At 34.8% G+C, this 14,366-nt stretch overlaps 1 protein-coding gene across 2 annotated transcripts in view; it reads right to left on the reverse strand.

Moving 5' to 3' along the window:
* Positions 1-14,366, reverse strand: part of LOC121733621 (leucine zipper putative tumor suppressor 2 homolog) — a 116,195-nt gene that overhangs the window by 10,879 nt on the left and 90,950 nt on the right. For both annotated transcript variants that reach the window (XM_042123927.1, XM_042123928.1), the window contains 2 exons: positions 7,371-7,497; positions 5,967-6,066 (listed from right to left, as the gene is read on the reverse strand). In XM_042123927.1, coding sequence (XP_041979861.1) covers positions 5,967-6,066; positions 7,371-7,497 — 227 coding nt within the window. The remainder of the gene's footprint in view (positions 1-5,966; positions 6,067-7,370; positions 7,498-14,366) is intronic.

Raw genomic sequence — 14,366 nt, forward strand, 5'->3', positions numbered from 1 at the left:
TATACAAAGATTCCAGATCAGAGCTCTACCACAGAATGTATATTATTAGTAGTACCAATACTCTACTTATCTATCTTATACTCTAGATCTCTCTCTCTATCTTATGCCAGTACTCTCTCATATCTTTTTAGGGTTCCGTACCCAAAGGGTAAAAACGAACCCTAAACAAACCCTATTACTGACACTTCAATGTCTGTCCGTCTGTCCGTCTGTCTCCAGGCTGTAACTCAAGAACGGTAATAGCTAGAGAGTTGATATTTTCACAGATTATGTATTTCTGTTGCCTCTTAATAACAAGAAATGCTAAAACCAAAAAAATTAATAAGGGGGGCTCTCATACACCAAACGTGATCTTTTAACATTTTTTGCTCGTTATTAATGATGACAACAGGTAGCCTCCTCAAATGTTCACAAATTACTCATTTTTATTTGTACTTTAATAATTTACAATAACATTTAAATAAAATTAATAATTAAGGGGGGCTTCCATACTAAAACACTCATATTTTTCTTATTTTTGCTCTATAGTGGTACGGAACCCTTCGTGCGCGAGTCCAACTCGCATTTGGCCGATTTTTCATCTCTCTTTGGCATAGAAACTGTTGCTTTCATGAAGCGTGTAACAACGATCGAGATTACATTAATGTTAATCATTGCCAGCGAAAGTGCTCTTGATGCTGTACAAGATTCTAAATCCCGAGGAACCGTACTTGCTGCCGTGCTTGCTGTTAAAATATGTAGCCTATGTCCTTCTCCTACTAGTGTATTCCAAGGTATATAAAACTAATATAGATGGATAAACCTTGGAATACACTAGTAGGAGAAGGACATAGGCTACTCCTAATAAACAAACTCACATTTTCATTAAAAATATATAGAATACCATAATAAATATATACCAAACAAATACCAAAGCAAAAATAATGAAAAGCTATAAGACATTTTTGAATTTTTGAAAACTAAAAACTTAAAATAATTTTCGTGTTCTGCACCCAATTAAATTCTATAAATGTAGATAGAAAATCCACAACCTCACCTATACATAATGATCCACACAATCACTTTATCATAGTATAATATGACACATCATCACCATCACTTGAGTACAACACTATCAACACATAACAACACACACGTCTAGCCTCTATGTACTCGCTTTACGAATAACTCGTGCGGTACTGTAGCGCTAAAATGTAACTGTTATTGTTATTATTATACAATAATAATATTATATTGTAATGTATGTAATACGGTAGTGGGTGAAATAGATTATAATAAAAATTAAGTAGAACGTGCTGGTATTTATGTAATGATTCGTTGTGTCATTTTAGATTTTAAATGTTTTTTTTTCATAGTAATTTAACGTATTTAAATATAAAGAATATTTAAAAAAATCGAGATATAATTCTCATAGATCTGATTCTCATAACTCGAAACTCACTTATATCGCAGTCTGTCTAATGGCCTAGGTAACATACATACTGTCTCATATAGTGCGAACGAAACAGCCTAAGATCGAACGAAAATGGAAATCGGGTCCCAGATGAGCAGTATTAAATTAAAAATTGCCAACATTATGTTTTCTCCTATCGTATTTCAATCGCCATTAAAACTTGAACAAGACATTATCAAGTCGTTTATTATTTTATTATACTTTCGTTAGCAATAAAAACAAAAGCGGGATTTTTCTAGTCCATTGAGAAGTCATTCAAGTATAGGAAGGGCGCACACTAGGAAATTTAATTAATGTAATAGTCAATTTCATTTAATTAATTGATTTTGAAATAAATACGATATCAATAAACAACTTAACAGTAAATATATACATACTAGTATCAGAAATACTATAATGTGTCTGATACATTTTTACTCTTAAACAGCCTGGAAAACTAAGGAGAGAATATAGAGATTTTGAGTTCCGGGAAAGGACATGAGATTTTTGTTTCACAAAAAGTAATCAGTTTTCGCACAATAGACTAAACTAGGCGAAATAAGATCTATTGAACATATCTAGTAAATAAATTAATATTAATCACAAAACTGCAATCTATCAGGACATTAAAATTAAAAAGAACGCCATTTTACTGGCCCATAGAGCAGTCATTCAGTAAAGAGACAAGCGCATACTATTCAAGACTGCACTGGGGTACAGTGTTTGTACAAAACTAAACCTTAAGTCGTTTCCATAGGGTCCTGTTAAAGGTAACTTAACTCTGAATTGACGATAATAAGTTTAATGAAACTAATTGACAAGACAGGCCGTTGACATTACAAACAGTGGTAAAGGACATCTTTATTGAGATGGGAAAATATATGGGGACGCAAACACATAGAATGGAAGTACTTTATACAGTATTATAAATAAAATTTTATTATACCGTCTACTTTTAATAGAGTTCTAGATTAATTAAATTTACGTTTTCAAGATCAAGATGTATCTGACAAAATGTGAATGCTATTTACCTAATCATTGTAACCTGATGAGTGATGACATCCTATAGTATGTACCAAATTTTTGCAAATTAAATATTTATATTATGTTCTTATTCTTGTCCTTGATGATTACTTAACTTTAAAACTTTTCGCCTATCTTAAAATATTGAGTGATCATTACTTTTGTTTTTGTCGCAGTTCGCTTTGGCAAAGTTTTTTTTCCATTATTGTAAAGGCTGATGAAAAAGTGACTATTGAGACATAGACATTAAGTTTTCGGTTAGCAAAAATTTACCTTGTACAGAATAACTGTAACCATTTTAATTGTAATTTGCACAAATGTGGGTCAACACGAGCGGATGTGGCTCTACGGTTTATGATTTTACATTCAAATAATCTTAACTATTCACCTCAAATGAAAAAGTTACGACACCCACACAATACAAATCATACAGTATACTGAGTCAGTAGAGCTGAGTCAGCAGACTCAGGCCTCAGCTGGCTGCTTGAAACTCGAGATACATAAAGACAAGTTTTATGATATTGCATGGTTTTGAAAATCGTATGCACCAGCTCCATTGTTGCTTGGTCCTCCGATATTTGTTTATCGCGAGGCAACATGTTCCTTTTTCCGGGGCAAAACAATTTGAAGCCCTTTTCCTAGCGGCCATTAAGGGTACATTTCCTTCAAGATTTCACTAATTCATTTCACTAATTCACCTTTCACATAACCATAATTTCTTTCAAAAAACGTGTTTGTTTTAATAAATACATTATATTATGTTATACATGTGTCATGGATCACGCTTTGTGAGCGTGCGCCTTATTCGCGTAGTCCTAGTATAAATATGTTCTACTGTATACAATATCTACTGTGACACAGACCTCAATACTCATCGCAGAGGAAACGAGAGGTTATACAACAAAATGACTGAATTACATTAAAAATAATTTATCAAAAAAAGAAGGAAATAATGTAACATCCTATCATAATGATATTTCCAAGTAACGATCACCTTATTAGATAATAATGATTCCAGCAATAAATAAAATGTTGAAAACTCGTACTAAAAATATTTACACAACGAAAAAAAGGTCTACTGATAATACACTACGAAATTTTACTGACTGACTAAAAATGACCTTGTCTATATATTCTGGCATATTGGTAATGTGACGGATCTTTTATAGTTTTATGCCACGTTAATCTTACTACAAAAGAGATTTTAGACGTGGGAGAGCCATGCTTCGGCACGAATTGGCCGGCTCGACCGGAGAAATACCACGTACCAGAAAACCGGCGTGAAACAGCGCTTGCGCTGTGTTTTGCCGAGTGAGTGAGTTTACTGGAGGCCCCTACCCCTACCCTATTCCCTTCCCTACCCTCCCCTATTCCCTTCCCTTCCCTACCCTCCCCTATTCCCTTCCCTTCCCATCCCTACCCTCCCCTATTCCCTCTTAAAGGGCCCGGAATGCGCCTGCAGATCTTCTGATGCTGCGAGTGTCCATGGGCGACGGAGGTTGCTTTCCATCAGGTGACCCGTTTGCTCGTTTGCCCCCTTATTTCATAAAAAAAAGTAAAACGACAAAAATAAACTTTATGTTGACATCATCGACTTCCAAATATCACATTCCATTATAATTTAGATGATCCACAATCCACATGCTCATTTTATTAATGAAAGCAAGTTATAAATACGCGATGATATCAAGTGAATAGTGATACAATGATTCAGAATGTGTGATTTAAATTACAAATGAACAAGTTATCAAAATGATGTCAGCACTAAACTATTTTGGTGATATATTTACAACTTTATTTTTTTTATTATTTTAGCAGTATTTTGCAAATTTTATTGAATTTTTTGTGGTTTGATGGCTTAATTGTGATGAATACTGATTAAGTAATCCGGTATGCAAGGTTGTGTTTTGACGATTATTAAAAAAATATGTGGAAATATCTATTTTCAAGAAACAAGAAAAAATTTAGAAGTTAGTAAAAATACAGGGTTAATTTATTCATTTTCTAGACTTTGTAGAATGATAGCACTCTATAATGTTTATTTTTTATGGCTATAACTTTTTTATTAATAAAATCAGCTATTTTATACTAAAGCGCCTCAGTACCTTAAAAGCCATTTGTATGAATCAGCTGATTTTTTTCAAGTCGAAAGTTGCTGCCATAGAAAATGTTGCCTACATTCAGGACTGAATTAGCACAAATATGAGATCGAAAGACTAAAGACTGTTATCAGTCAGATTCATATAAAGTAATTAGCATCCTTTTGTATAAGATATTACATGTATAGGTCTATGAACCGTCAATGAAAGTGCAAGTGAATATTAACACTTAATATGTAAATATTATGAGCTACGCCTAGTTAACATGCAAAATATGTATACATAATATCTCGATAGAGAAGATTCTAGATCAAAGAACCAATTGTATTCGTTCTGTATATTGAGATAGTCTTTTAATGTCTTTTATCGACGTCTATAGTGCTTGCTATTATATATAGACAGAGTCGAAAAGTGGGAATCACGGTTATCGCCCCCATGGTTCAGTGGTTAAGAGCGTGACTCTTCACTCGGAGGTCGTGGGTTCAATTCCCGAGTTGGAAATAACATGTATTTCCAAGTTTGGTAAGGACAATGCAGGCTGATCACCTGATTGTCTGACGAGGATGATCCATCCTGCGCCTGATTTCGCCTGATTTGTCGGACGTCGGTCTTCCGTGGCACTGGATTATGAGAGTAAAGGAATAGAGAATGCTCTTGTGTACTGCGCACATACTTGGGCACCATGGAAACCGGTGGGGAGTTATTATATTATAATCATTAATCACAGTCATACATCGTAATTCGTAACCTAACGTGTGCCTTAAGCTTAGATTACTAAATAATTACTACGTAACCTTAATTTTGTCACAGTTTAGTTCAAGATAATGGTGCTAACTAGAATTTTTTTGTTATCCCTCTGCCGGAACCTCTGAGTTTTAGAAGGTATGGTTGTCATCCTTTTGGATGTAACGAATCCTTAATATCAATATATTACAAGGACTCATCATCATCAAAGAAAGACTCATTGAAGTCCTCATTTTGCTACGGAATGCCTTTTCTTGGCTTAAGGCGACGCCTTGATAATTTGGCTGTAGCGATATCGATTTTTCTAAGCAATGACTAAAGCTAAGAAATTTAAGTTCATTGTCAGTATTCATAATGTCTTTGTCTTTGAATTACCCATAGCATAACACGATTGGTCAACTTATCAAAAAGACCTCTGTAAAAAAAGGGATTCTAATTTTGCTAACAGAGGAGAGTGATTTAAGCTTCCATAAGTATTTTTCATATAATCTTATATCTTTATACATACCTTTCCATTTCTTGCTGTACCATTTCTTGTTTTCTATGATAACTCTAAATGGATATCTCTATATCGATTTCGAGTTAGTAAGTTTTCATCTCTGATACGAGTCAGGAACCATAATAAGCCTAACAGAATCTACATAATATGATAATTAACCAATACTTACACAATAGCGGACCGGTGTCTATGGTGTGCCGGAGGTAGAGAGGACAGCGACGCCGGCTGCGGGGACCCGCACCACCTACTCTCGCGCACATCGGAGGAACCTGGAACGTGATGATGATGATGAGGATATGGTCAGGAGTGAAGGCATATCATAGAAGTTTCATAAGACCTCTATTATATCGATTATTACTCGACTCGACTTATCTATAGTTGTGTCTTTGGAACTAAGCAAAATGGGTTTGTCTGATTTCGCTTTGCTTCGAGGAACAACTTCATTAGTAAGAAGTACAAATTGTAAGGAGTTCAAAATTTAATTAGGTACATATATTATTATAATTATTATCAAATATCAATAGATTGCTAAAATATGCAGTTAACAGTTAACACCCTAGCCGATATGCTCGGTAAGATTTACGAAAATCGGTCGAGCCGTTTCAGAGGAGTTCAACCACGCACGCCGTGACACGAGAATTTTATATATTAGATTTTAATTATGTTATACAGGGTGCAATTAAACTTTCCGGCTAAATTTCGATATATTGATCCTTGTTTTGAAATTTGGCCGGTAGGTTTAATTGCACCCTGTATAAATGGCATTTCCATTTTCCTTTTTTTTATCAATGGGCAATCGATCAGACAGGTCACCTGATAGGAAGCAACTACCGTCGCTCATGGACACTTGCAATATCAGAACATTGGAGGAAGTAAATGAAACAAAAGCTTAATCTCAAAAGATGTAAGAAAGCTTAGTTAAAGTTTCTGCCACGCAAAAGACACCTCTACAAGAAAACATTAAAATTTCAAAACAGAGATGAAATAAATAACATAATTGAACAATTTGGCTACAATGTCATCAGTGAGCCTTCAATCATGTAATTATGTATATCAAGGCCTAGATAGTGTTACGAATGTGAATACGACCGGAGCGTGACCGACTTGATATTGAACTGAGCGTGACCGAGGCAAAAGGTTAAAATTGTTTTTATTTTTTACGATTTTTCATTAAAAAAACCTATTATTATTATGTATTCGGACCGTAACATATTATCTTGTCTTTAGGTTTTAGTTCAAAACAAATAAAAAGTGAAGGAGGTTCTATCACAAACTACACCTTGCCTTATAATTACCACACTGTCCACAGTCCACAGCATAAATATCACACAGTAGAGTAACTCAGCCATGTCATTAAAATCTAACTTGCTTGCTTGGATACTGCATTGTCTTACATTTTCAAGTTATCTGAAATGACCCTTGTCACCATGTCTTTTTACTATGTAAGTTTACGCATCTTTTAACACTTATTTAAAACTGGCTTAACTTTTTGTTTTAATTCAAAGTTCAAAAAATTTCAAAAATAGAACCTTCAGTCATAAAACACAATATAATAAGCAATCAGTGTACTCACTACCGTAGAGCGTCATGAGTGAGGGCGGGCGGGTAGCTAGGGCGGGCGTGGAGCCGTACCGCTCGCCGCCCGCGGACAGCCGCCCGCCCAGCGGCTTGAACGCGATCGGCCGGATCACAGACTTGCCCTGAAACAACAGAATAAAATTATGTCTCAGTAGAACATAGTGCCTCTATTTAGAATCACTTTCGTTTTTTAAAGTCGTCTAAAGTCGATCTAAATTTGAATTCGATAAAAAAAATATTATCTAAAATTTACGAAGTGCCAAAGTCCCAGGACAAAAAGAGACAGAAAATTTGTTAATTCTGGCAATCTAGAATTAACTAATTTTCTGTCTATTTTTGTCTCAAGCAGAGTTAAGTCAAGTCTTAAGTCTCTAGGTAGAGACTTAATTTGAAGGTAGTGATTACTGATTACTGTGTAGTCTGTAGACTAATTTAATATTTAATCTTATAATTATTGTGTTTATTAATTTCTGCTACAGTCAAAAAACTAATCCACCAGATGAAGTACATTTGTGATCTACTAATAACTATGTCCACACTGTGCACTTTCATCTTCAATTTTCGTCATCAACTTTCATATTGGCGCATTCAATAATTGAATGCGTCAAGGAACGCAACGCCAATATTGTCATTTTTGAAGTTTTGGGTATGTTCGGAGGGCACGCCTCACGTTCGCTGTTGACTGCGCTATAACGCATGCCCTACACGAACAGAAAAAGGCACAGGTGAACGTGGTAACAACAACGGGCAGATGACACTATTTCGTTATAATAACCGCGTTTGTTCCAGTGATCTGCGCCGATCTGCACGGAGCCGACATTTGGTGGCGCAATATAATGTCACGATTACTGCAATACTGATTGTTTGGCTCGCGTTTGCCATCGATAGCGGTTAATGGATGCATAAACTAACAATAATTATAATTGCAAAGAAGATTTAGGTCTTAGTTAAATAATTAACCTTTGTTAAGAATTGTAAAAGAGGTTGCCGCACTGGCCAGTAAGAATTGTGTTTTTAAAAACTATTATTTTTGACATTGGTATATTGTCAGATTTTTTCATTATTATTTCTGAGTCCAATGGCTTAACTTGTTTTTATTTTATTGCATTTTTATATTTAATATTTTCCAGTTCTAAATAAATATCCACAGTAAATTTTAGCCAGCATTTTAATTATTCCATTGGCCCATTTTAGACTTTTACAACCTTCAAAATGGTAAAGTGACGTGACACAAACCTATAGTTGTGTTTATTTCTTTTCAGTTAAATATAAGTATCTGAAAATGAATTAACTGGAACTGGAAAAAATATAAGCTGAACTGAAAGAAAAACAAAATATTATACGTAATAATAATATGACATCCTCGCAACATATAAGGATTAGGGAAGCAGAAAATATAATACATACTTATAATGAAAACAATAGAAAACAAAAATCGCTAACAATGAAACAGCTAGAACATTGAAAATTGTTTGAACGATCCTATCAAACAATTTTCATTGCGCTAGATATTATATTATGTTTATATCAGGTAGCTGGAGCCGTATTTGTGCTGTATGAGAGTTATCATGTTATATTATATTTTCATTCTGTAGACATTTTAGACTATAACTATACAGTATACAGTCATTAGAGAATAGAGGGAAATGTTGCCGATTACAGCAGTGACAATGTCTCGTGTCTCGTTTTTGCCGGTGGCATTCCGGTGTCTCACTCGATAGCAGATCACTGCGTCCGAGATATTTCACTTTTTACGGCAATCATTCCACTCGATCACTCGTAAGCTTTTTATGGCGATTGCTGAAAAAGTTTACTTTTCTTTCGATAGATCTCTGCAATACTTATTCCACTGTGATATTAGTATTATCATATTATTTTGTGTGGATTTTGTAATATCTACATTCTTATATTTTCTCAGCCGCAACTTAGGTAACTATAAGGCTACTATTTATTGTATTTATTATTTGTTACAACTCATTTATACTATTATGATAGCTGCGTTATTATTAGATATATTATAATACTAGCTTTTGCCCGCGGCTTCGCTCTTGTTAAGAAGACTATTTTAAACCCCTTGGGGGTTGAATTGATAAAAATCCTTTCTTAGCGGATGCCTACGTCATAACATCTACTGCATGCCTTCAGCCCGATCTGACCAGTGGCTTGGGCTGTGCGTTGATAGATCGCTCGCTATGTCAGTCATTCAGTCAATCAGTTTGAGTTATATAGTGATATTTAGATTAATAAGATGTAAAATTGATGTAATAAATTTTCGCTTCCTTAAAAACATCGTATTTAATTAATGTAATTATTTTTTTTTTTATTTTAGCAGCATATTTAGCATGTTGTAAAAACTCACCTCACCATGACCTGCTGGTTTATTTTTGATGAAAAATTTCCTTGACCTATCTATTAGCACTAGCAGTAAAATAATTTTATTACTCATATAACATTTCAGTGTTTCTTTAACAGTTTCTATTTTAATATGCAATTCCTGATGCATATGCCAATTTGCATATTATTAATTAAGTACATAATTAGTTTTTAATAAACCCTCTTTTTTATGTTGTTTAGAATTTGAAATTGGCAATGAATAAAAAAAACAATCGTATATTACCTCCAAAACTTCAGAAATGCATTTTTATTTTGTTTTTGGTACCTATTTAAAGTAAGTACGGAACCCTTTCTATGCATAGTCTGACTGTCTGACTCACACTTGGCTGTTCTCTTTCTCTACATAAAGTATATTGTTGTATTATTGCAGTCGGTCAAATGCTAGTTTTCAATAAACTGGATTAAAAATTATACTTTCACACCAACTTTGTAATAAAAATCTAATAAACTAAAAAAATATGGATTTTATTAAAAACAACTTTTACTTTTTTATTATTATTATGAAGATTGAAAATAATAATCCATGTTGTACGACCTCTGTGGCTCAGTGGTGAGCGCGTCGGTAGCTCAAGCCGGGGGTCGCGGGTTCGAATCCCGCCGACGGAACAAAAAGTTTTTCAAAGTTCCTGGGTCTGGATGTGTATTAAATATGTGTATGAAATAATAAAATTCTCAAATATATGTATAAATATAGTATAAAAGTATTAAATATATTTCCGTTGTCTGGTACCTGTAACACAAGTCCTTTAGGTACTTAGCACGGGGCCAGACTGACGTGGTGTGAAGCGTCCATAGATATATGTTACTAATATTGTAAATGCGTAATTGTGTGTCTGTCTGTCTGTTACCTCTTCACGCTCGAATCGCTAAGTTACAGGATGGGACATCTGTATTCTTTTTTCCCGCAAAAGTGTACGGTTCCCGTGCAATAAACGAAATTTGGCGCAACGGAGTTGCGGGCGTCATATAGCTTAGTAAAATTTTTGAAAGAAGTTTATAAAATATCAGTATGAATAATTTTATAAATATTATTGTATTAGACGAAGGGTTGTGCAGGTAAAAAAGAAAAAAAAATAACCGACCTAATAATTTCATTATTTTCAAAACCCGAAAGATACATAGTAGCGGTATCAGTTAATGATAACAGTAGATCCATACAAAATGTTAAGAAAGATCTAGCAAATAAATCTTCCTATGTAAAATATTACCAAAATTAATCTCTGACAACAATTTATCTTAAAACAAGCTCTAATTTATCAGCTATTAGCCTCTTGACTATAGTCAATATAATAAAGTGATTGTACAGTCGATGAATAAGACTTTTTATTACTTTAGTCTTTATTGCCTTGTTAATAAGGTCCAAATGTAGTAAGCTGGGTATGTCGGCCGTACCTATTAGCGGCGCCTAGTCTAATCTGCAATATTGATTACATTTTATTGAAACAACTCTATCTAGTTGTCTACATGCGTTTGCTAATAGCTACGATTAAGACCATTTTCAAATGTAGACTTCTACTATACACGTGTATGAGTCCCCTATATAGAGTTCGATGTGAAAGTAGCGGCGCTATAATGGTAACTGTTTTTGTAAAACTTTGGTATTGGACAAATTAATGACGCTGGAGCGCTTACCAATAAAAATCACAAAAAAGTGTTCGCGGGATTTCATAGCTATTAACTACAACTCAGACCAAATAAAAATACTTTTTATTAGGGTTCCGTACCCAAAGGGTAAAAACGGCACCCCATTACTGAGACTTCGATGTCTGTCCGTCTGTCTGTCTGTCTCCAGGTTGTATCTCAAGAACCGCTAAAGCTAGACTTATGAAATTTTTACAGATTGTGCATTTCTGTTGCCGCTACAACAACAAATACTAAAAACAATATAAAATTAATATTTCACATACAACAAACACCATTTTAGGCCTATTTTTGCTCTATAACGGTACGGAACCCTTCGTGCGCGAGTTCCACTCGCACTTGGCCGATTATTTGGTCTGAGAGCTATAAGGAACTCTTACAATTTCGCTACGTGTATGTCCCTTGACAACTTCGGCAATTATCAATATAAAACTGAAATTTGTTGTAATTAGTACGGGGACAATGTATTTACATTGTAGGTTAATAGGTAATTTAAAGATGGTTATTGGTTATAATGGGCGATATACGCGCGTTCATGTAATATGTGCGGATAATAGCGGCAGTAATTAGCATACTTTATGTGCATGCATACAATCCGGAACTAATATAACCCTAGCATTATGTCTAACTGATATGTCGGCTACATGTTAAGGAATAGGCCACTTCCTAAAATATAATATAGCCTATAATGCCGTATTTATTAACATTTCAATTATTGTCATAGAATCTAACACGGTTTTTACATAAACGCAATATAACATGCAGTTTGCGGTTCAAATGTGTCACATAATGGTAGCGATAAAATTGAGCTAGACAAAGATACAGCTAACAATCTAAACACTAAAAAATACAATATAAAATATACAAATATATACATACTTACTTTATGTTTGTATTATATATTTGTAAAAAGAAAAACTTTCCCAGGTCGTCCCCATCTGGCAGAGTGCCCAGCAAGCTGACAGCATTGCCCGTTGGATGGCAATTGCTATCCGCTGTGCCAGGTAGCTCCCGGCTCTGGGGTCTCGGGTGGCTTTGGTGGCTTCAAGATATCTGACTAAAAAACTTAAGTGCCCCAGCTTAGGAACGGAGATCTCATATTTGAACCGTTTGGGGTGGCCAAATGGTTCAAATATGAGATCTCCGCTGAGGTTCTCATATTTGTGTCTAATAGCACAACGGTGGTTCGCGATTGGACCACCGTGCGCGTACGAGACTCTTGTTATACAGGTTTATTATTGGGTTAGTCGGTGGATAGATTGACCTAACAGGTAATTGTGACACGCCTGCAAGGATGAAACATAAGTTTGCTCTCCTACAAGGATGAAATTTACGGGGTACTTTTGAACAAACTAGAATTAAATTTCAGATATTTTGACAAACGTTTTAGTGAGTCGATAATCTATAGCAATATTATTAATTTTGCTCCAAGGATAAAAAATGTTCGACGTACTTTGAACAAAGTCGAATTTTTCAGATATTTTGACAAACATTTTAGTGAATCAAAAAATCTAGCTATTTATAACAATATTATACATTCAAAAATGTGTCTGTCTGTTACACTTACACATTTTTATATCCCGAAAAAATGTAGAGTGTCCTCGCGGTAAACGAATTTGGACGCAACGAAATGACTACTTTGATTTACCTACTAACTGCTTCTCAACTTCACATGTGAGTCTTTTGACACGAGAGTGTACCAAAAACTGCAATAAATGCACTTGGAAAACACAACGCACCTTGCACAGACGGTTAAAAAGTTTTAAAAATACTAGAGGACGCCCGCAACTCCGTTGCGCCAAAACTCGTTTATCGCGCGGGAACCGTACATTTTTCGGGAGAAAAAGTATCCTATGTCCTTTCCCGAGACTCAAAGTACCTCTATACCAAGTTTCAGGAAAATCGGTTCAGCGGTTTTGACGTGAAGAGGTAACAGACAGACAGAAATACAGACAGACAGACAGACACACTTTCACATTTATAATATTATTAAGTATGGATTACTAGCTATAAAGCTATAATACAACAGTTAGCTACACCTAAACCGGTCAATAGTCGATCTAGAATAGACCCAGGTCTATAATTGTGGAGATAAAAAGGGTTTCAATAGAGAGAGCGGGTACACCCTTAGGCGAGACCTGGCATCGATACATACAAAATGGCAACTTTTTGTTGTATAGAAAGCTGTGTTATACTCTATTATTAATAACAAGACGTTGTTAAGTTTCTTTATGGCGCAAGAAATGTACATTTTGTGATAAAAACGGCTCTTTACAGAGGAATTATTCTTATCATTGTCAAAATGCTTTATATTAAGTTTATATTAATAATATCTAAATGCGAAAGTATGTATTCTGTATGTTTATCTATAAGTTGATCTGTTTTATTAAACCACCGTATCAATTTTGGTGAAATTTGGTAAGGAGATATTTAAGAGGATACACCAGGGGCAGAGTAGACAGAATTATAGAGTACGCCGACTTAGAACTGATGTTGAAATTTTTAAATTTGACGTATTATGACGAAAATCGTCGCTAGGGTTGTTAACTTGTTACCTACGAATTTAAAACTATGACATATTCGCTGGACGTGTTGCTCTTTGGTCGGATTGTTGTTTGTGTTTTGGCACATGCGATTAAAATTGTCAGAATCCAATTTTGAAATCTTTATTTTAAATATTTAAAAATAAGTTATATCAGCCAGCGCGAGGCACATTCCGTTTATAATCCTAGTGAAACCCGACGAATTTGACAGATATTGAAACCTGTCCGTTTCTTTGCAGTCGAACTACTGGTAGTTATGTCTATTGTGCCAGGGGCTAGAGAAATGAAAAAAAAGTACGTGTAATATCTATGTATAGTTGTCTCCCTTACCTCAAGCTTACCTTACCGCAGGACGCGATAGAGACAACTGCAGAAAATCAACGATTCGTTGTCCCCTGATTCCTCATTCCTTC

The sequence above is a fragment of the Aricia agestis genome, chromosome 14 (genome assembly GCF_905147365.1).
Source record: "Aricia agestis chromosome 14, ilAriAges1.1, whole genome shotgun sequence".
Classification (NCBI taxonomy): domain Eukaryota; kingdom Metazoa; phylum Arthropoda; class Insecta; order Lepidoptera; family Lycaenidae; genus Aricia; species Aricia agestis.